At 37.0% G+C, this 24708-nt stretch overlaps 1 protein-coding gene across 4 annotated transcripts in view; it reads right to left on the bottom strand.

Annotated features, from left to right (window-relative positions):
- Positions 1-381: 381 nt before the first annotated feature.
- Positions 382-24708, bottom strand: part of CIA30 (complex I intermediate-associated protein 30) — a 57743-nt gene continuing 33416 nt past the window's right edge. For all 4 annotated transcript variants that reach the window (XM_090375415.1, XM_090375414.1, XM_090375413.1 and 1 more), the window contains 2 exons: positions 10128-10313; positions 382-642 (listed from right to left, as the gene is read on the bottom strand). In XM_090375415.1, the coding sequence (XP_090231541.1) occupies positions 418-642; positions 10128-10313 (411 nt within the window). In that variant the 3' untranslated portion in view covers positions 382-417. The remainder of the gene's footprint in view (positions 643-10127; positions 10314-24708) is intronic.

Here is a 24708-nt window from a genome sequence, read left to right as displayed (position 1 = left end):
AAATAATATTACCTATAGCTAAAGATTATTTTGTAACTCCAAGATATGTACTCAGAGGTCATCTTCTCTTTCATTTCTGAATTAGGATGCTCCTCTATTCACCATTATATCCAATTACTTCCTTCTCACCAGTGGTTCTGTTTCTTAGTTGACTGTACTTAGATAATTAGTAAGTGAAATGAAATGTAAGAGTTTTGCATCTTTATTTTTTCCAAATCAAAGAACTGCCTAGCTTTTTGTTGGGGAAGGGGGAGCGATTGGCAATATTTGGTTTGTTCTCTTCATTATTGTAGTAACAAATATATAGAGTACAACATTCAAATATCTCAACTAAAATTATTTATTTCATATAAATCTAAGCATGATTATTTTCCAGTATAATTCCAGTGTTTTCAAATATTTGGAAACTTGTTTATTTCAAACATCTGTAATAGGTCTGGGCAAGTTATACATTTCATAAGCAAATGTCTCATGATGGTTTCCATCAAGGTATATTCCAATGTAATCTATCTCTAGCTGAAAAGGTCCACAGATTTGATCACATACTGTTATTCCTATGTTAGCAATACAATCTAATGGAATTGCTTCTTGCTTATCTTGAATTCTGCCCTTTGATGATAAGAAGAATTTTGAAAAAGGAACCTATATAATGAGAGATAAAAGCAATTTATCAAATGTTAGTTTACAAGTAATGGTTACTGCAAAGATGCAAATTAAAAAAAAAAAATTGTCTCTGGTATATATGGGTAACTATAGAGCTTCCAACACAGTTGTGAAATTCCAAGTACTAAATATACAATGGGCTGATAAGTTTTAAGCCTATTCTATGAAGAAATGAGCTAGGCACAGAGTACCTAGGCTCCCATACTAAACAGATCCCCAAATTCCAACAAGAAGCATGGAGAACTTCTTAGTGTCCTTTCCTCCACCTCAAATTTAATTCCTGCATGTGGGCCTCCCAGACTCTAGGACTGACACTGTTCACAGGTGCTCTAGAACCTGGTCTGTTTGGAAAGGAAATGAGCAGTAAAATATAACAGATGTTCAAAAGGGAGCAAAGAAAAGAGGATGTCAGAGCTATGGCAGGATAAATCAATCCATTGTTTTGCTGCAAGAAACACAATTATTGCAAGCTATGTGTGATTTGACTGTAGTGTAAACAATATGTTTAAGTTTATTTTTATGTATTTCTGTGAGAAATACATCCCTGCTGTGAAGGGTCTTTAAAATATTGAAAATCATCAATTAGGAAGCATCTGATGCAGAGGTAACTTAATTTTCATATGAGAGACAGCAAGAAGAGGAGGGGGGGGGACTGCCATTTTCTTTTACGCCTTTTAGTTATTCCACTAAATGGAAACTATTGATTAGTTCAATTTATAAATAAAGTGTATATGGTGTTATATTGCCATGCAGGATATCTGAGTTACAGTTGATGCACTAAATTAGCTATTTCAGAGAGCAGTTGCTGCCTCTAGATGCCAGATTTGGAACTAATATTTACCTTGCCTAGATTTCTCACTAGAAATCTAGGCAAGGTAAATATTAGTTCCAAATTCCACACACACACACACACACACACACACACACACACACACACACACACACACACACACACACCAATGTAAGTTTGAAAATAGATATAAAATAATATCATGATTATTTCTGTACTATCTCTAAAAAACAATGCTAAAGGCTTTGCAGAGGATCATCGAGCTCTAACTTTCTTTTGTGTTCAGTGAACCTGAATGTTACTATTATACCAATTGTGGTTACAGTTTTATCTGGAAATTTTACTGCATCCACCTCAAAAATTAGCTAAAATGGCTTTGCAAGCTTCAATTCTGGAACACTTTTGACTAGCATTCAATCATCTGGGAATCTATTTTGTGGAGTTTTCTTATGTCTGATTCTTTGTTGTAACCATTTTATTGTAGACAGTACAGTGGCTAAAAACGGGCTGTGCACTTTTTGTGGCAGTGTAAGTTTTAAGCCTATTCTCAAGATTGCAATGTGTGAAATTGTATCTGCATATGTTACCCCAGGACCACACAGCCTTTGCAAGTCATTTTTACTATCAGGAAGTATGACACCATGCATTTTATCAATGTTTTCTAGAGTTGTAGTGGAAGTGGACCTTTCTGACTTTTATCAAATTGTTTTTAATATCAGTCTTCTCTTTTTAAACGGGCATACAAATGTTTTATGGTGAATAAGGACAGTGTTCTTTTGATAGCTCTAAACTAGCGTTTTTTTGTTTTTTTATATATTATTTGAAAATAAGATTTTTAATGCAGTATAAATTTGGCACATTTATATAGAAAGGATCCAATTTCAATATATCACAATCAGAACTTAACAGAACAACCACAAGTGGGATAGACTTAAAACTTATCAATATTCTCCCTGCATATTTAGTACACATGTGAAAGAAAGTAACAAAGTCTGATGACAATGATTTATACACTATAAAAACATCACTATAAGTAGATTCAATAAAGACCACACATCACTATAAGTAGATTCAATAGTTTTGGAACTCTGATGCAAGAACTAGTCATGTGATTTGGGTGAGTTGGAATGCAACAGAGGAGAACTTAGGTTTGTGTTCATAACCAAACCTACTGGCATAACTTATCAGTTTAATGTTAAGTGAAGGTTACTATAAATCTTTCAATGCAAATATGTCATAAAACTCTATTTTTTAATATATATGAAAACTGCTTTCCAAGTATTACTCATTTTACTTAAGAAACACATTTACTCTTTTTCAAGTAAACACACCTATTAGAATAACCTCATTCTGAATGGATGAGAGCTGGGTATTTACTTTTTTGATACCAAGGTTGTTGAATCTACCTAGAGAAATGTAAAAATAGTTGACAAAAATACTAATACTCAAAGTCTAATGTTATCAGGAGATACTGTGTCGCTTTATTTTCATACTTCTAATTAGCTTCATATTTTTAAAACACAATCAATAGCACATTATTGGGTAATGCATGTATGTATAGTTTTATTAGCCCATTAGAGATGGTGTTCAGTACTGCAATGAGGTGGTCACATAGGAGTTATAATCCCCCACTGCAGTGTTACCATGAAGAGGCACTAGTATATATACTAATTCAGAATTATATAATGTAGTGTATATTAGCAATATCTATACATTAATTAGATTAATGTTTAATGTTACTTATTCAAGCAGATTGTGTTCAGTAAAAATTTAGTGATTGGGAGAGGGAGCGATCAAACAGCAAAGTTTCTTTAATATAAGTAACTCACCTATGATATCACATCTCTTGTTCCTTACATTGGTGAGGGGAACAAAGGGATCCTCTTAACAAGAAAGGCTTAAGTTCTGCAAATTGCGGTCGCTGGAGACTAGGCACTTGCGAGGTGATCTGATCTAATTGAGGTGTATAAGGCCTTGAATGGGTTGAGCATGCTGAATTCTGATGGGATTTTTCTGCTTGCTCAGATTACGAACCTGAGGAGGCATAAATTCAAATTGAGGAAAGACAGTTGTAGAATAGATGTGCAGAAATTTGCCTTTAGCCAGCGGGTGGTTAATCACTGGAACAAATGGTAATCAATGGACACTGCTCATCGTGGACTAATGTTATTAGTGGAGTCCCTCAGGGCTCAGTGTTGGGTCCATTATTGTTTTCTGTATTTATAAATGATATTGATGATGGTATATCAAGCTTAATGTCCAAGTTTGCAGATGATACAAAGGTTGGCAGGGTTGTCAAGGACACTACTGACACTATGCTGCTGCAACAGGATCTGGAAAGGTTGAGCAGATGGGCTGAGAGGTGGCAAATGAAGTTTAACATTGACAAATGTAAAGTACTACACATGGGAAACAGCAACCCCAGAGCAACGTATCAACTCTGTGGTACTACACTGACAGTGGTAGAGAATGAAAGGGACTTGGGGGTGGTTGTGCAGGCAGATATGAAGTTCTCTGAGCAGTGCAGATGGGCTGCAAGAGTAGCTCATGGAGTATTGTCAATGATATACAGGAATTTTTCCAGCAGGGATAAGGAGGTGATTATTCCATTGTATAAGGCAATGGTCAGGCCACACCTAGAGTACTGTGTACAGGTCTGGAGGCCTCATTTCAAGAAGGATGTAGAGCTGCTGGAACGAGTACAGAGAAGGGCAACGAGATTAGTGAATGGAACAAAAGGGTGCTCTTACGAAGAAAGGCTTAAGTTTTGCAAATTACAGTGTCTGGAGACTAGGCACCAGCGAGGTGATCTGATAGAGGTGTATAAAGCCTTGAATGGTTTAAGCATGCTCAATGCTGATGGGATTCTTCCTCTAGCTCAGAAAAATCACCTGAGAGGGCATAAATTCAAATTGAGGAAAGACAGATGTAGGATAGACGTGCGGAAATTTGCGTCTAACCAGCGGGTGGTTGGTTGGTGGAACAGACTGCCATCCCTTGTGGTGGAGGTTGATAGCCTAAATAAGTTTAAGGCTCAGCTGGACAGGTATTTTGAATGAACAGAGGGGTGAAGTGGAAGTGGGTTTTTTTTTTTTTTTTTGGCTGATGCTGCATAAGCTTGCTTTCTTGCATCAAATGCCTCTACTAATGCTAAAACTTCCATCTGTCGTGGAAGTCGATAGTTTAAATAAATTCAAAAACGAACTGGACAAACTTTTAGAGGGAAGGGACGTGCAAAATTTTTTTTTTTTTGGCTGATACTACATAAGCCCATATGCTTGCTTTCTTGAATCACATGCCTCCATTACTACTACTGCTATTTCAAGAGTACAGCTTTAAACCAGTTTCACATGCTGGTTGCTAGATGGTCCACTGAACCAAATCTCTTGGTAATTCTCTAGGAGGTTCTGGATCAGCTAGTATAGGTCTGCTGATGACAACACATCACATTCCAGTTTGAGAACCTTGCCCTGCATGAAAAGCTTCAACTTCCTGAGTGGAGGGAATCCATATAGTGTACATGCTGCAGGCACCTTTGAGGCAACATTACATCAAGGAACTGGGTATGTTCTTGCTGTATGTACGCCAATATCCTGAAATTTCATCAATTAGTGCATATACCCCCAACACACTTTTACCATATCTACTCAATGTATCATGAACAGTCACATTTAATAGAACAAACATCTGTGAAAAGATCTAAACCTCCCAAAAATTTCCTCATTTATTTCATAAATATATTGGCTTCAGTTCCAATCTCAGTGATGCCTAAAATTCTGCCTACAATTTACGAAGTCCCACTTGGTGAATTGTAGGCAGAATTTTACGCATCACAGCCTAAAAAAATGTGCAACTTGTGAAATGTTTGCCGAACTCTCTGGAACGGAACATGATCTACCCAAGGAGTATGTCTTTGTGTGTGCGCCAGGTGCAGAGAGTGTCTAGAAATTAAGTGTCAGCTCAGCGTTCTGATGGGTGCCTATGAGAGCTTGAGGTGTAGGGTAGATGCCCTCAAAGAAATTAATATGAGGGGCCCATCAAGCTCTCAGTTGCCCAACTCAATGCCAGAGCTCACTCCGGGGCATCAGGCAACACAGCAGCAACCTCTAAGGCAGAATGCGCTGGTCCCACAGAAGTTAGTTATCGTCAGTGACTCTATTGTCAGGGAGACAGGGAATATATTGTGTAAAAAGGATAGATGGAATAGGACCAGGATATGTCTGCCAGGGGCAAAAGTTGATGACCCAACACTGAATCCACAGGGTTCGGTGTTGAGTCCTCTGTTGTTTTGTATATTTATCAATGATATTGATGAAGGTATATCAGGCTTAATGTCGAAGTTTGCAGATGATACAAAGGTTGGCAGGGTTGTTAATGACAGTAATGGCAGTGTGCTGCTGCAACAGGATCTAGATAATTTGGGCAGATGGGCTAAGAAGTGGCAACTGAAGTTTAACCTCGACAAATGCAAAGTACTGCATATGGATAGAAGTAACCCCAGAGAAACGTACCAACTGTGTGGTATTACACTTAAGGTGGTAGAAAATGAAAAAGACCTGGGAGTAATTGTGCAGTCAGATATGAAGTTTTCTGAGCAATGCAGACAGGCTGCCAGGGCAGGTCATGGGGTTTTGTCAATGATATATAGGAATTTTGCTAGCAGGGAAAAGGAGGTGATTGTCCCTCTGTATAAGGCAATGGTCAGGCCACACCTTGAGTACTGCGTACAGGGCTGGAGGTCTCATTTTAGAAGGATGTAGATTTGCTTGAGCGTGTACAGAGAAGGGCAACAAGATTGGTGAGGGGAATGAAGGGATCCTCTTACCAAGAGAGGCTTAAGTTCTGCAAATTGCAGTGGCTGGAGCCTAGGCACCTGTGCGGTGATCTGATTGAGCTGTATAAGACCTTGAATGGGTTGAGCATGCTGAATTCTGATGGGATCCTTCTACTTGTTCAGATTACGAACCTAAGGGGGCATAAATTCAAATTAAGAAAAGACAGTTTAGTACCTGTCTAATAGTACCTGTCTTTTTTTTTTTTTTGGCTGATGCTGCATAAGCTCATACGCTTGCTTTTTTTCATCACATGTCACTACTCCTACTAGCTTCTGAGAGAATCTCAATTATCCGAATTATTTGCTCTGGTCCATTTCACTTGTGCATCCAATATTCCTTGTCAGAGATTTCCTAATCTGGAATCTCCTTTTGCTTAAAATCTGTTTACTTCGCTGTGTCCGTTAAATTCATCTATTGGCTTTATTGTTCTTCCAATTCTACTAATCACTCATAACTTTTTGACTTTCTCCAATCTGACTTCCCTAATAGTGAGGTAATTCTCCTCGACAATTTTAATATTCATGGCCCCAGCTGGTTGTAAAGCCTCCACTCTGAGGCTTTTGCAATTATTTCATAATTTGGAATCTCTGCTCTTGTTTAAAATCTGTTTACTCCACTCTTGTTTAAAATCTGTTTACTCCACTCTTTGTTAAATTCATCTACTGCCTTTATTGTTCTCCCAATTCTACTAATCAGTCATAACTTTTTGACTTTCATATTAGAGAGGCAAGAAGAGGAAGTAATACTCTTGATCTGATTATCAGCAATGATTATTCATGCATTAAGAATCTGCAAATAAAACAAGTGGTAGTGATGACAGTATTATAGTAAATAGTCTATAAACAAGCACAGAGTTCTTGGTTATAACTATTTCTCTGACTTACAAACGATGGACTCCCAAATATGGTTATACACATATCGTTTCATCTCTCACTCTGAAATTTATATTGCTTCATCTAATATAATCTACCATGCAACATTAGATGAAGCAATATGCCTATATTGAACAGTTTGGAAAATTGCATCACTTATCAAAATTTAAGATAAAATTTGGATAAGAGATTATTATTATTTTTTAACAATTCTAATTCTCAATCATTCATCTACAAAACTGTTCTCTAATTGGCTGAAAAGGAGTCCCCAAGCATCACAAACACAATTTTTTAGTTATAAAGTCTTCTGTTTGATCTAATAATGGCAACACACCATTTGTAGCAAATAAAAAAAAACATTTTGACAAAAAAATAAAAATAAATAAAACATTAAAGTATGTTTCACTATACAAGAGAAGTTTTTCAGTTTCATCAACTAAAAAAAATTAAATGACTAAATTGAGAAATGGCAGCCATCTTTACCTACAACCAAGCAAAGCACATTTCATCTCATAGACTAAAATACAAGCCATATATTTTAACACATATGAAAGTCAGAAAATGTAATTTCCCAATACTTCATAAAACATTTTATTAAGTATTGGGATACTTCATTAGGTCATATAAAAGAATTTTAAAGTTGTGACTGTTGGCTTGTCCTTTAGTAGCTATGATCCCTATGAAATATATAGAGAATAATAAAGATTTTACTTTTCTTGAAAAGCTTGACTGGGAATCATCTATTAAGCAAGGCAATACATGATTCAGTATTTACATTTTTATTTCTAGAATAATCCAGCAATTGACAACAAACTTGACCAAATGATTATTTATTGTTCCATATCTGGTACATAATAACATAGCTGTTTTTTTCCTTTTCATTTTTGCATAAAAGCCTTTTAACACTGTCACTGCCATTTAAATTTGAGAGAACCCAATCAACGTACTTAATCTTCAGAATGTTAGAAAAAAATCGACATTCTGAAAATTTATGAATAATGATAGAAAATTAAAATTTTGGAATTCACTGCTAAAAGCAAACATTTACTTTTCTGCTGAGCTGTAAATCAGAACAAATCTTGATTTGTACATAAATTAACATCAATATAAGTATAGAACAGATAAAACTGTGTGCCAAGTCTGTAAAAAAAGCAAAGCACTGCTGCAAAGCATTCAGTCAGTGTGCTAATTCTGATTAGTTGTTAATTTAATGTCTTTAGGTTTATGGAACTCAGTGATTGACTGCTCATGTGTGTTATGGCACAGTACTTGGGTACCTTCTGAACTCAGCTATGTGTTGCAGCACATCACTTATAGTGCTGTTTTACACTTATGTGTAAAGGCAGTTATGTGTTAAGTGCAAAAAATCGTCCTTCCACTATAATTTATTCATATTTTAGAATAATTTACACAACTGAAAACAAATATTTCATCACCACATATCGACATAGCATTTCACCTTTCTTTCCCATTTCCACCCCCTTGTTTATCCCTCTCCCAGCACTAGTGACACACACTGCAACAGTAAACTAAGAAACTCTCAAACTTCTGATTTCAGCATACCAGCCAGTTTCACAGCAAGTTGAAAATGACATATGTAGTGAAGGCAATGTGTTAAATAGCAAAAATGTTTCCCTTTTATTTTAGTTTTTCCTTGTAATTATGGATTAATATTACAGCTGAAACAATCTTAAGATATGGAGACTAACAGTGTCCATGTATAGCTGCTACAATATAAAGGTTAGAAGAGCAGTTAGCAATGCAAATTAGGCTGAGCTCCTGAGTGATTTTTGACAGGTTTATGGAACTCAGTGATATAAGGTTCTAAATTTGGCTGTGAGTAACTTATACACTTTTAATGGAAGTATGTGGCCAGGAAGTTGCACATAGTGCAACTTCCTGGCCACATACTTCCATTAAAAGTGTATGGTTTACCATACACTTTTAAAACCAGGAAGTGTATGGTTTACCATACACTTCCTGGCCACATACTTCCATTAAAAGTGTATGGTTCATCAGTGGTTTACCATAACTTTTGCATCCAGAGAAAACGAGGTTACAGTTCTGCTACACAAGTCAATGGTGAAACCATATTGGGGAGTTTCTCAATAGTTTATATTTATGCTCTTTGGTAGGAGCAAAAAGAGGCAACAGGATAAGTATCCTCTGGTAGCGAGAAGAACATGGTAAAAGGTGTATAAACAGATTTTTGTGGCTGATTCAGCAAAAGTCCAACTTCTTTGCACCTTATAGCCTATACTAATAATAGATAGCGTCCAATGAACCAGGCTTTTTGTCTGTGCAGAACCCAGTAATGTAACTGCCTCACTCTGATGGTACTTGTCATCAGTTAAAATATTTTCATTTTTTTTTTTTTTTTTTTGCACCAGGCACTGTTGTTTGCATTTAAAGTAAATAATGGCACAACCTTGCTATCCACAGGTGCAAAAATATCAGCTTGTCAGCTATTGCACATGTCTCTACAGAAAAGATGAAAAACCCTACTTCAAATATTGTTATTAAGGCTCATATTGATCATGACAGCATTTGATAGGGCAATGCACATTTGAAAAACAATACACTTTGAGTCAAACTGTAAAAGTTGTGGGCATGCTTCTCTATAATATATATATATATACATTACCTTTTTTTTTGCTTTAAGAGTAAATATAATTTTTCTGCTTTAAGAGTAAATTTTGTATGTTCATGCATGCAGAAAATTTACTCTTAAACTAGTTGTGTAAATGGTCTTTAGTTCAACTCTGGTTAAGAAGTGCAGCAATTTCACAGTTAAACCACTGAGGTTAGCTGAATGTTTAATGATTTTCACAGGCTAGAGTGGAAGAATAATTAACGACATTGTTCATTTGTGGTGGATGGGAGGGGGGATTTTTTTACAAGGGAGTAGGACACCTTATAAAAAATTTAATTACCATAAAATATTTAAGTAAAAATCTAATCACTTACCTTTGCAATTTGCCAGTAGGGACCTCCACGAGTATACAGTATATAACTATAAAGATCATGCCATGTCACATCAAAATAACCACTCGTTGACAAGTTAAGTAAATAAGAACGGCCATCTCCCCGTATTTTGAGAATAATATGAGTAAACAGTGACCAATCCAAGTAGGTATATCTTTTGAAAGATTTCTGCATAAAGAAAAAAAATTTTTTTAAATTTTATCTTTACAAATATAGTAACTATTTAAGTGCTGCAACTGTTTGTAAAAATTGTCATAATTAATGCACAATGAAATCTGTCATAATTAAAGTATGGTAGATATAAGTTCTGAGAATTTCACATCAAACTACAAACATGTTATAAATTAATTTTAGCCTGACCTGTTTCTACAGCTTATTGCAATTCAAGTGACAACAAATCCTTTTTGTTATTTCTCACTGTCATTAAAATTATTTCAGATAAAATATGGAAAAATAATATTTACTAATAGATATGGCAAATACTATTAGAATTTTTCAGTTGTTGTTCTGCCCATGATGCTAGAATTGTGGATTATTTCACAAAATCAAAAGATAAACATTTGCACTTAAATAATTTCGCTTTTGAATAATCTTTTGCCAATGATAGTTAATTTCATCTATCAATAAAGCACCAATTTCTTGAAAAATGCAAAAGACACCTGATCTAAAATGGTTCCTGTTTTAAGATGTAACCGAACTTTAATTCTACACTGCCATGCTAAAGAACATATTCATCTTATTGATTTAGATCTCTTCATAGAAGGTGTCTTCTGTAACACACTAGTACTGATCAATGTTACTACAGAACTAGTCTCCAAATCGGTTGTCTATTCTTCCAATTAGTGCTATTCACTTCTAGACCAGTTCTCAAAATAGCCACTATTTTCCATCAAACATTTCATATCAAATTTAAATTTTTGTACAAGATATATAACATATCAAAAAGTTTCATGCCACAAATGGAAGCAAACAATAATGCAAGTTGTAAAAAATATGCGCCAAAATTAATAGTCTTAAGATATACCGAAATAGATGTAGATGATGGAAAATAAGGTTTAAGCACTGGAGTTTTCTGCTACTGTATGCACAGTAGTACCATACTGTGCTACAGTATACAGTAGTTGAATGTTCTGAAACACTGTGAGCAGTCATGGAAGGTCAATTCTGAATACACAATTATAACCAGGATTCAACAAATTTGTTCCAGATAAGCATCAGGATCAATTCATACTTAGTTGTGTGTGTGTGTGTGAGAGAGAGACTCCTTTCCTATACTCCATGATCGATAATAAGGCCACATATATTTTTAAGGGCCATAGTTTTTTGGCAAATGCAAATATGTATTACACTTGCTGTAGTACATATTTGCATTTGCCAAAGAAATTTACCGTAGGGTTGAAGCAATGCATTTCCAAATGTTGATTAAGTGATTTTTGTTGGCTCTCCTGATAGTTTTTGATGTGCAGAGTATCAGAACTACCAGGAGTAGTTTCTGGTAAGTTGAACCATTCTCTTTTGAAATTTTCCAATTCCAACAATGTGGAGACCCCCTTCCGTTATTGTTTTTGGGAAAGGTCTGTTAAGGCTCACAAACCAGCACTGGTGAAATATGCAGCAATCACTTGGATATATTCCACTCCCACATTAAAATTAAAGTTACTGCTCAAAATGTTTTTAAACAATGGCTCAAAGGGTTACACTGTATAGAGAAAAAACAAAATTTAAAACCTAGGTACAGTCAGTTCTCGTATAGCACGATAGTTGTGTTCCTAGAAACCCTCATGCAATGCAAAATCATGCAATATAAACAACAGGCCCTATGGGAAAAATAGGGTTATGTGCCAACCACCTAAGATTGAACACACATTGATAACCAAAACATTACCAAACACAATAAATAATCGTAATAAAATACTTACGTATTTTATAACGATTAAAATACATAATAAAAAATAATATTATAATTTTTTATTATTATTATATTATATTTTATTATAATATAATAAATAATAAAAAATAAGTAAGTATTTTTTTACGAATAAAATACGTATTTTATTACGACTATTATGTAATAAAATGTTGCCAATGTTTTTGCTTCTATCATAAGAAAACTTGTTTTTTGTTTGATTTTCTATCCAAACAGATGACAGCCGTTCCATCTCTTCCAATTCTTTGTGTCTTAATCTAATGGATTTTAATTACACTTTGAGTTGTTCTTGCTATGAAAGTTGTTTTTATTTTCTCTGCATTCTTTGTAATTCTCAGCATTGCCTCATTTAGGTCTGTAGCACGTGCAATATCACATGGTCTTTCATTTCGCTCAAAGCGTTTCACAATTTCATATTTTTTCTCTATCGACAGAGGCGGACTGGCCATAAGCCTTACCGGGAAAACCCCGGTGGGCCGGAGGCCGGTGTGATTTTGGCCATAAACCATAGTATGAGGCCACTATAAATTTTCCCGGGTAAGAATTTTTGACCCAGTCTGCCTCTGTTTGTCGCTATTGCTTCTCTCTCTCTCTCTCTCTGAATCTGCAGTGTCTTCACCAGGACGCTTCCTTTTCACACCTTTTAAGTATTTTACTCATTTTTAGGGAATTAAACACAATTACAAAACGAGGAGGCACGCTTGATACACATAAACAAAGCTGCGCGTGTGTGTAGCAACTGAATAAACAACACCGTAAAGGCAGAGATACACTATTAATGCCTCACATTTTACTAAATACATTTCTAGGGGTTTACTACCATAAAACAAAAACAATTTCCAGTTGCGTTCCTGCCAGTGGAATCTGTTATAAACTGGTAGTAAACTCGATCTAATTGCATTTGCGATTATACCGATAGCTGGAATTGTGTTAGTTTTTACGTTATTATGGTGAAGTGTGTTTCCCCTTCGCTGATATAAAAAACATAAATACATTTTCAGAATCTTCTCTTCATTACTATCGTGTTGCGTTCGGTTGGGGTGATTCTGCGTTCGACTGCCATTTCTTGTAAACACAAAGGCGAATCATGTATAAGCGAATTCGGTTCGTGTTATATAAGATATCGTTCCCCTATTTATAAATCATGTATGATCGAATTCGTGTAGTGTAAACACGTGTTATACAAGGACTGACTGTATCTTCTTTGCTATTTCTTTGTATGCCATTGGTAAAAATCTAACACCATGGGCTACAAAAAAACATGTCTAAAACATGGCTGGAATGGCGGACGTACATTTTTGCTGCTCCTGGAACAGAGAAGTTTTTTCTGATTTATTTTCTGTTTTATTAGCTTAAATTGGCATATTAACTTATTTTCTAGAGTAGCTTTATATTCCTATTTACGATACTTAGATTAAAGTAACTTAGATAGAGATTTTGTAGGTATTACTTAGTATCGGAAAGGGTATCAAATCCACATGTTTACTGTTCGTAACTTGCTGCCATTGTTATGCGATACAAAATATCTCGAAATAAATAGCATAAGCTTAATATAGTATAGTATAGTACATAATATTGTCAATTAATCAGATAATTAATCTTGTTGAACTTCACTGTCAATTAAATTGTACTTTTAACTATACATATAACAACTTGGGTTACGTAACATAAATAATTAGTAAAAAATAAATAATTAATACTTAACTTGATACGGATGTTATATAAAGGGATTTCGTAGATAACACTAGATACTGAAACATAAATATAGCGTTATAACTGTGTTGGGATATAAGTTTAGGGTTTTAATTTTGTACTGAAATTGAAATTTTATTGAAATTAAATCGAAATCATGACTCAGACCAGAGCAACAAAGCAAAATCCTCAAGCTAAGGGGAGTTCTGTGGCTCAGGGGAGAACTGAGGGGGGGGGGGGGGGGGGGGCAGTTGCCCTCTGAATCACAGCCTATTAAAATGCACTACTTGCTTGATGTTTGTGGAGCAGTCGGGTACAGGACATGATACTGCCATGGGGGATGTCTTTGTGTGTGCGTGAGGCAAGGAGTGTAAGGAAATCAGGCGACAACTCAGCATTGTTATGGGCCTATATGAGAGCTTGAAGGACAGGGTGGATGCCCTCGAAGGATTAAAAGTGAGGGCCCATCAAGCTCTCAGCTCCCCACACCAATGCCAGAGCTTGCACTTGGTCATCACGCAACACAGCGGCAGCCACCAAGGCAGAATGCGCTGGTCCCAAAGGAACTAGTAGTTGTTGGTGACTCTATTGTCAGGGAAACGGGAAACATGCTTTGTAAAAAGGATACGTGGAACAGGACCAGGGTACGTCTGCAGGGGCAAAGGTTGATGCCGTTGTAGAGCAGATATCATCTTTTAAGGGCACAAAAGGTGATATAGTTGTACACGTTGGCACTAATGATATTAAGAGTAGGAGACCGGCGGAATTACTTAACAAGTACAGGTCACTGTTGAAAAAAAGCCGTGAATTAGGGTTGAATTTGAAAGTGTCTGCAATTCTGCCCAGACACGATAGGAGGGAGTATATGATGAGAGTGTCGATCAATTCGGCCCTGGAAAGATTGTGCAAGGCTCAAGGGGTAGAATTTTTTTCAGCCTGGTCTGTACTTGTTAACAGGAGGGACTGCTTCTACAGGGATGGGATACACCTTAATAGAAAGGGTGCAAGAATGTTTGCTGATGCTATCAAGGCAGTGTTAGGTGGGTCAGAAAACTGCTAGATTGGGGGGATACAAGGACTAATACATTAACAGTAGCCACTGGCAGAGGTGAAAGTGATTCTTGCACTGCTTCTATTGGAATGAGCCGCAGCCTGGAAAATAAGATGCAGGATATTTCAGAGACTCCTGGGAATCATTGGGATTAAGAAAAAGAACAGGTGCATGTATACTGGCGTGTACACCAATGCTAGGAGTTTAGTAAATAAATTTGAGGTATTGCTCAAAACATCAAAGGCAGATATTGTTGGGATTTCAGAGACGTGGTGTCACACAGATATAAGGAATGCAGAACTGGAATTTGGGGAGTATAATGTCTACAGAAAGCATAGACAGGATAGGAAGGGAGGAGGGGTTATGCTATTAGTTAAGAAATGCACTGTCCAGTCGACATTGCTGGACAGTGCAGTGTCGAGTCAGTTTGGTGTGACATAAGCATTGGGAGATCAAAATTGAGAGTAGGCGTGTGCTATAGGCCTAATGACTCTGATGAGTTTAATAAGAAACTGTACAGGGAAATAGAGTGGGCCAGTAAATCAGAGAGTCTTATAATGGGGGATTTTAATTTCCCAGATATTGACTGGAATTTGGGAGCTGGTCACTCACACACTAGCAAGGCTTTTGTGGATTTATTGGATGATTGTTTTCTACATCAGCATGTTCGGGAGGCAACTAGAGGGAGTAATACTCTTGATTTGATGATCAGTAGTGATTCTTCATGCATTAAGAATCTGCAGGTAAATGAACCACTAGGTGGCAGTGATCACAGTGTGCTGAAGTGGGATTTACTCAAAGAGGTAACTAACATTAGGGGTAAAGGGAAGGGTTATTGCTTTCGTAAAGGCAACTATGATGGACTGAGACAGTATTTAAATTCCATACAGTGGGACCAACTGATGATGTTACCAACAGCAAATTCAAAATGGGAAGCATTCAAAGAACTTATCTTGGAAGCTACTAGGCTTTACATACCAACTAAGAAATATTGTTCAAGGTTTAGGCCTAAGTGGATGTCAGATGAACTAATGAGACATATGGCAGAGAGGAAAAATGCATGGGATACATACAAATTAACACATGACACAGAAGCCTATGATAGATACCAGTTGATCTGTAACCAAGTTACAAAGGAGGTTAGGCAGGCGAAGGCAAATTACGAGATATCTTTGGCAAGGGATGCAAAGAAAAACAGCAAAGAGTTCTTTACTTATGTAAACTCTAGAAGGAAGGGGATGAATCAGATTGGTCCACTTGATATCGATGGGTCAACTGTTGATGATCCTGCTCAGGTAGCAAACAAACTAAATGAATATTTTGCATTGACATTCACACATGAGGAGTTATTCAGCGAGGGGAATGCCGGAGGTGTATTCAACTCTGGCAGTAAGCTAGAGAATCTTGTAATAACTGAAAGTAAAGTGGAGGAGAAATTGTTGAAGATAAATACAAGAAAGGCACCTGGGGTGGATGGGATCTATCCAGTTATATTAAAGTAAGCAGCAAAGGAAGTAAGCAAACCCTTAGCCATAATTATGAGAGCGTCCTTGGACTCAGGGGAAGTACCCATGGACTGGAGATGTGCAAATGTGACCCCAATTCACAAAGGAGGATCAAAGGGCGACACAAGTAATTATAGACCTGTTAGTTTAACTTCTGTTCCCGGAAAATTAATGGAGGCACTTGTTAAAGAAGCACTGCAGGATCATCTAGACAAGACTTCAGTTATAGCTCACACACACAGCATGGTTTTGTTAAGGGGAAGTCTTGCCTGACCAATTTGATTGGATACTATGATGCAGTCACAAAAGAACTGGATGCAGGGAATAACTTTGATATTATATACTCGGATCTTAGAAAGGCTTTTGATACTGTTGCACATGGAAGACTGCTGCACAAATTGGAGCAGTGTGGCATTGGAGGCAAATTGCTGCTATGGATAAAGGGGTGGTTGAGGGGGAAAAGACAGAGAGTGGTAATCAATGGACACCGCTCATTGTGGACTAATGTTATTAGTGGAGTCCCTCAGGATTCAGTATTGGGTCCATTATTGTTTTCTGTATTTATAAATGATATTGATGATGGTATATCAAGCTTAATGTCCAAGTTTGCAGATGATACGAAGGTTGGCAGGGTTGTCAAGGACACTACTGACACTATGCTACTGCAACAGGATCTGTAAAGGTTGAGCAGATGGGCTGAGAGATGGCAAATGAAGTTTAACATTGACAAATGTAAAATACTACATATGGGAAACAGCAACCCCAGAGCAACATATCAACTCTGTGGTACTACACTGACAGTGGTAGAGAATGAAAGTGACCTGGGGGTGGTTGTGCAGGCAGATATGAAGTTTTCTGAGCAGTGCAGACGGTCTGCAAGAGTAGCTCATGGTGTATTGTCGATGATATAAAGGAATTTTTCTAGCAGGGATAAGGAGGTGATTATTCCCTTGTATAAGGCAATGGTCAGGCCACACCTAGAGTACTGTATACAGGTCTGGAGGCCTCATTTCAAGAAGGATGTAGAGATGCTGGGACGAGTATAGAGAAGGGCAACAAGATTAGTGAATGGAACAAAGGGGTGCTCTTACGAAGAAAGGCTTAAGTTTTGCAAATTACAGTGTCTGGGGACTAGGCACCAGCGAGGTGATCTGACAGAGGTGTATAAAGCCTTGAATGGTTTGAGCATGCTCAATGCTGATGGGATTCTTCCTCTTGCTCAGAATAATCACCTGAGAGGGCATAAATTCAAATTGAGGAAAGACAGATGTAGGATAGACGTGAGGAAATTTGCCTTTAGCCAGCAGGTGGGTGGTTGAACAGACTCCCATCCCTTGTTGTGGAAGTTGATAGCCTAAATAAGTTTAAGGCTCAGCTGGACAGGTATTTCAAACGAACAGAGGGGTGAAGTGGAAGTGGTTATTTTTTATTTATTTATTTGCATTTTTTTCTGATGCTGCATAAGCTTGCTTTCTTGCATCAAATGCCTCTACTAATGCTAATGTGTGGAAAGAGAACTGGCTGCAACTGCAGGAATTTTTGTGGAATAAGGCATGTGCACAGTGGGCAACATCTCAGGGCTTTGTACCTGTAGGGTCTTCAACTGAAGCTTTTCCAAATTCAGCTTATTGCATACCGTGAATGTCCAAAATTTAATTTAGCTCAGATCTTTTAGGATTCAGCAGTCAAGAGTGCCCAATACAAAATCCTCATATGTTATTTTTTAAACTACAGTTAAAAAAAAAAAAAAAAAAACCACTTTAGCATAAAATTACTGTATATACTAAAACTTTCAAATGGGTCATTGTTTACAGAGACCAATTTACACCTTTTTTAAATAGTTAATTAAATTTAATTGTAAATTTAACTATGATTTAACTGTTCCATAAATTTGCAGATTGAATGTATCCTGTTTCATCCATTTAATTTAATTTTTTTATTAATTTATTTCTTTGTATTCCAAATCAATCCATTATTTTTAATTCTGTTTGTTAAACTCTGACTATTGGCTGCAGGCCTGTTACAAGGTATCATAGATCCTGCAATAAAGACTTTATACATGTATATACACGGTAGTACTATAAACAGGCAACAAGAAATGGCTTAGTTACACAATCAAAACTTCACTTGTAAGCTTATACTGTGGTCACCTTTATATGTAGCGGTGTCTAGGCCAGGATGTATTACATACCCACTGTATCCTCCTTAAGGGCTGGCTGTCTGTAGATTTAGGTTTCGATTTCCACAAGCTTTATAAAGGAGTACAATAACTTTACAGCACTTGCCACTTTTTTTACAGTAGAACTTTTAACATACTTAGTATTGTTGCTGTGCTGAGTCTGTATTAGGCACCAAGGCAGCAAATGATATGAAACATCGGTATACCGTGTCTGTATTCGTATGTTTTTCAATTGGTTTGTCTATTTCCTGGATGAAAAAAATTGTCTATTACCTGAATTCCAGTAAAAAAAACCACCTAGCCCTTTGTTACATAGTTTTTGCTTACACTTTTTGCTTTGGCAAACTCAACCATGATATTAAAAATATCAATAAAAAAATAATAATAATAAATCTTTTCAATTCAATGTTTTAACCACTGTGCCAACCATGAGAGCAATTTATATAAGTTGACATGTCAAAAATAATCAAGATTTAGGTAAACTTGCAGAATTAAATTTGATTAAGGGATAATGATTTTAAAATCATGACATAGGCAGGAAATTCATATAAGGTGCATCCAAAAGAAAAAGGATGAAGAAGGTTGAATTGGAGGAGGAGATGAAGAATCAAAAATTAAGCAGACACTTCTGAAATGAAATCAAAAGCTAATAAAGACCAATTATGAATTTTCCAACAGAATCAAATTTGAATCCAAATTCAAATATCAAAGTGAACCTGAAAAATATTTTGATCACATTGAGCTGATTATACCATTCACTTATTCACAGAGTAGTAGTATAATATTCACACATCCTTTAAATATTCGATTTTTTTGATTTGGTAGTTGTTGGCGCATCGGCTTCTGTGGCCATATTGCACCTCCCAAGGTTTTTGCAGTACTTTGATCCAAGCCCGAGGCGGGAATCGAACCCGCGACCTTTGGGTTGCCGGGCAGGTACTTTACCCACTCGGCTAGCCCGGTCGGCTCCTTTAAATATTCATCAAAGTGAATATCGAAAGGATGACAAAACAGGCATTTCACTAATTTCATATGGTGAGAACCAGAATCAAAACCTAAGAACTGTTTATTCACACTTCTTTTATTTTCAGTACAACAGACCTCTATTACATGGATGCCATGACTGGAAACATGCAGACATGAAATAACCATGTTATGTTGCTAACCACTGTTTAAATCAGTGGTTTTCAACCTTTTTTTAATAACGGCACCCCTAAGTAATTTATTTTATTTTGCGGCACCCTTACTCAATTTTCTGCCGGTTAGATCTGATTCTCTCCGTGTGTGTGTATACAGGGTGTCTCAAAAATACATGGCATAACTTCAGGAACGAGTTCCTCATATGTAGACAATAAAAATATTTTATATCAACATAGTTCCGGAAATGCTTGGTTCCCGAGTTCATCACAAGGTACTGACAGAATCTGGTGGTTTTCCATTCCGACCATGTACTCAAATTAGGACCAAGCGGATATGCACTTTATGTACGGTTTGGCAGACGGCAATGCTCTGGAGGCTTGTCGTTTGTACCACAAAAGGTCACAGAACGAAGATGTCCAGACAGGAAAATGTTTGAAGGTATCCATTGCCGCCTTTGTGAATGTGGGACCTTTACACCTCGTGCTGCTGACAGAGGATGACCAAGATCTATGACTCCTGAAGTAGAGGAGGAGATTCTGTGTGTGCTGATCCAGGAGCATGCCACTCCTGGAATCAGCACACATAGAATAGCAATGCAACTGGCTGTTCAACGTTAGACTATTTGGAGAGTGTTGCGAGAACACCAACTGTATCCTTACCATCTTCAACGGGTACAGGCCTTGTCACCAGCAGATTACCCCATGCGAGTAATGTTCTGCCAGTGGTTCTTGCAGTAGTGTGCTACGACTCCTCACTTTCCTGCCTTAGTGATATTCACAGATGAAGCACAGTTCACATGAGACGGAATCCAAAATTTTCAGAATCAGCATGTATGGGCTGGGGAACACCCACATGCAATTCTTCCATCACATCACCAACAGCGGTTCAGCCTCAACATCTGGGCGGGTGTTTTTGGTGATAAGTTATTTGGGCCCCATGTACTTCCAAACAAACTCACAGGGCAGGCGTACAGAAACTTTCTGGAAAACAACATGCCTGATTTCTTGGACGACATGCCACTGATCACCCGTCAACAAGCACACTTCATGCACGATGGCACTCCCACACATTTCAGCCACCTAGCCTGCAATTATCTGAATTGAAGGTTTCCTGGTCAGTGGATAGACAGAGGTGGACCACTGCCTGGCTTCCGCACTCACTGATTTAAACCCACTAGATTTCTTCTTGTGAGTTTTTACACTATCTAAAGTCATTGGTGTATTCGATTCCAGTAGCTGATGTGGAAACTCTCCGCGATTGAATTGTGGCAGGTTGTGAGACAATACGAAACATGCCAGGAATTTGGCACCGTCTTCACGAGTCCATGAGATGTCGATGTGAGGCCTGTATTCAGGCAGAAGGTGGACATTTTGAACAATTACTATAAGGTGATGTGAACAGTTAAATGTCATAGACAGACCTTCAAAACTCGGAAACCAAGCATTTCCGGAACTATGTTGATATAAAATATTTTTATTGTCTGCATACAAGGAACTCATTCCTGAAGTTATGTTGTGTATTTTTGAGACACCCTGTATACAGGGTGTCTCAAAAATATATACAGGGTGTTTCAGTTAAACGTTTCAGAACTTCTAAGAGGGGTAGGGTACATCCTGACAACTCGAAATCATATAGCAATGTGGGGTCGAAAATGCTTTCCTGAAGCGGTGTTGTACACAGAAGCACCATAAAAAGAAAAGAGACCGTAAGTGAGAAATCGTTTTAATAATACATGAAAAGAAGCAAAAGGTACATGGATTAAAGTAAGTGTTCGAAGTTTCTTCCACAGGCTACAATGCACGCCTCACATCTCCGACGCATGGACATCCGAACATTCTGGAATACTCCAGGCGAATTTCGAATTTCTTCGGCAGCTACTGTGATTCTTGCAACCAGCTCCTCAGCATTGTCAACAGGGGTGTCATAAACTAGCGATTTCATATGACCCCAGAAATAAAAATCAAGACATGATAGGTCGGGTGACCGAGCAGGCCAACGCACGGGACCACCACGTCCGATCCACTGTTGACCAAATGTGATATCCAGGTAGTTACGAACATCTCCGCTATAATGGGCAGGGGCTCCATCGTGTTGGAACCACATTGTCTGTTGCGTCGATGCAGAAATCTGTTCATCTCTCAAAAGTTGTGGCAATACTTGCTGCAGAAAGATCAAGTAGATAGGTCCGGTTAGACGACACGGTAATAGGTAAGGTCCGATGAGGTGATCTCCCATAATACCGGCCCATACATTGACCGAAAATCGAATCTGTGCTGCACGACATCGTATTGCATGCGGGTTCTCGACCGCCCAGATATGGTCGTTATGCGTGTTGAAAATTCCTTCCCTTGTGAAGGATGCCTCATCGGAAAACAACACTTCAGCAGGAAAAAGGGGATTTGTAGCACATTTTCCAAGGTACCACTGTGCGAAAGCAATACGAGGTTGAAAAAACTTCGAACACTTACTTTAATCCATGTACCTTTTGCTTCTTTTCATGTATTATTAAAACGATTTCTCACTTACGGTCTCTTTTCTTTTTATGGTGCTTCTGTGTACAACACCGCTTCAGGAAAGCATTTCCGACCCCACATTGCTATATGATTTCGAGTTGTCAGGATGTACCCTACCCCTCTTAGAAGTTCTGAAACGTTTAACTGAAACACCCTGTATATATATATATAAATATACACAGGGTGTCTGCACAATTACCCCCAGGTCCTTTTCGCTCTCTACCACTGTCAGTGCAGTACCACACAGTTGATACATTACTCTGGTGTTACTGCTTCCCATATGCAGTACTTTACATTTGTCAATGTTAAACTTCAGTTGCCACCGCTCAGCCCATCTGCTCAACTTTTCTAGATCCTGTTACAGCAGCGTACTGTCATTAGTGTCATTAAAAACCCTGCTGACCTTCGTATTGTCTACAAATTTGGATATTGAGCCTGATATACCATTATCAATATCATTAATGAATACAGAAGACAACAATGGACCGAACACTGAACCCTGGGGGACTCCACTAATAACAGTAGTCCACAAAGAGCAGTGTCTATTGATTACCACTCTCTGTCTTCTCCCACTCAACCATCCTTTTATCCATAGTAGCAATTTGCCTCCAATGCCACACTGCTCCAATTTGTGCAGCAGTCTTCCATGTGCGATGGTATCAAAATCCTTTCCAAGATCCAAATATATGATAGCAAAATTATTCTTTGCATCCAGTTCCTTTGTGATTACATCATAGTATCCAATCAAATTGGTCAGACAAGACTTCCCCTTAACAAACCCATGCTGTGTCCGATATATTTTTAATATATATATTAAAAATATATATATGTTATATGATATAGTTATTACAATAATATAATTATAAAAATTACATTTCATAATACAAATTATATATATACAGTATATAATAATTTTATTCTTTATATAGAGGTACTAAGTAAACATCAATTATAGATCACCACAAAATTAAAAAGATACTGTATGCCTTTTTTATAATGAAATAAATATATAAATTTAAAAAAAAATGATAATAATTTTAAGTAACTTAAACCCAAATTACGTGGCAACCCTGGACTATTGTTGCCCTAAGGTGCCGCGGCACCCCGGTTGAAAACCACTGGTTTAAATGGTGGCCATCCAAATAACAGAATGTTTAGTTTGGCACTACTAAATTTCCTAATTAAGTGATGATAATTGTGCCACCATGAAATAATATCATCTCATTCAATTATCATTCTTATATACCAAACTACGGCTCATGACAAAATACCACCCAATAATTTTAAATTAGTTTTTAAATATAAAACTGTATAAAACCTGATATTTGTGCTGCCACAATATTATCTACTTTAATTCTCGAAGATTCAACACCACGTGCTACCTTCACTTACTTGTTTCCCATTTCTCATCCACACTAAATCGGACTTGTGACAAGTTATGTTTCTGTGCCACGGCATTATTTTTATCTGCCACCTTGTTTTGTGTGACAATGCTGCATCTAATGTTTGCAAGTATTTCAAAATACTCTTCCTGCCAAATTTATAATAAATTACTCCCAATTTTTAAATAAAATTTTCTGATTTTTTAACTCTTCTTTCTAGATTTTATGATATATTGGTTGAGGATAATTTTTAAAAAAAATCAGATAAATAATGTAAATTATTTTAATATGATATTAGTCCATTACAGGAAAAGATATGAAAAAAAATAAATAAATAAAATAAAGTCTGAATGGGAAGATTTTGAATTCACCGATAAATATGGAAAACCATCATGTCTTATCTGTAATGTATCACTTTCTCATTATAAGGTTAGTAATTTAAAACATCATTACAAAAAAAAAACATACACAGTTTCAACTCAATAACCTTTTAATTCAGAATTATGGACAAACAAGCTTAATTCTTTAAAAATCTGGCCTGCATAATCAGCGGATATTGTCATCTTTTAGCAAGGAAGCTGATACTACGACCAAGGCCAGTTTTATTATATCTGCAAACATTCACACACTAAAGGGGAATTCATTAAGAAGAATAAGAGGGAAGCTATTAAATTTAAGGTCCAAAAAATACAAAACTTCACAACAGATCATGTATAAAGCAAATTCTGGTTGTGTCACACAAGCAGTGTATTTCTCAAATCAGTAACACTTTGCAGTCCAGCATTATTTTCACTGTCTTTCCCATGGAAGTTCAGCTCCAAAAAAAAAAAAAAAAAAAGCTGAAATGAATATCAGTTTTTTTTTTTTTTTATTTCCATTTAGTCCCATATTGAAACTATTTTAGTATGGCAGTTAGAAATGACTTTATTTGTAGTTTCCTTCCTCCTCCCTCAATTTGTTCAGAAAGGTCTAATGATTTCTCAATTGCCATCAGACCTTTATGTGATCTTGGTGGCATGTCTTAATAAAAAGGTAAAGTGCAGCCATTATCAACCCACTGCAGGATGTAAGCCGCCTCAACAATTCATGCTAAGGGAAATGGACCATAATCTGGTCCATTGCGGGTTGGCACATCGACCGTATTCAGCAGTCAGGGGCTTGAACCCAGGTCTAC

The sequence above is a fragment of the Mastigoproctus giganteus genome, chromosome 6, assembly GCF_048544385.1.
Source record: "Mastigoproctus giganteus isolate SK-2022 chromosome 6, ASM4854438v1, whole genome shotgun sequence".
Taxonomy (NCBI): Eukaryota; Metazoa; Arthropoda; class Arachnida; order Uropygi; family Thelyphonidae; genus Mastigoproctus; species Mastigoproctus giganteus.
This window is presented reverse-complemented; position numbering and strand designations above follow the sequence as displayed.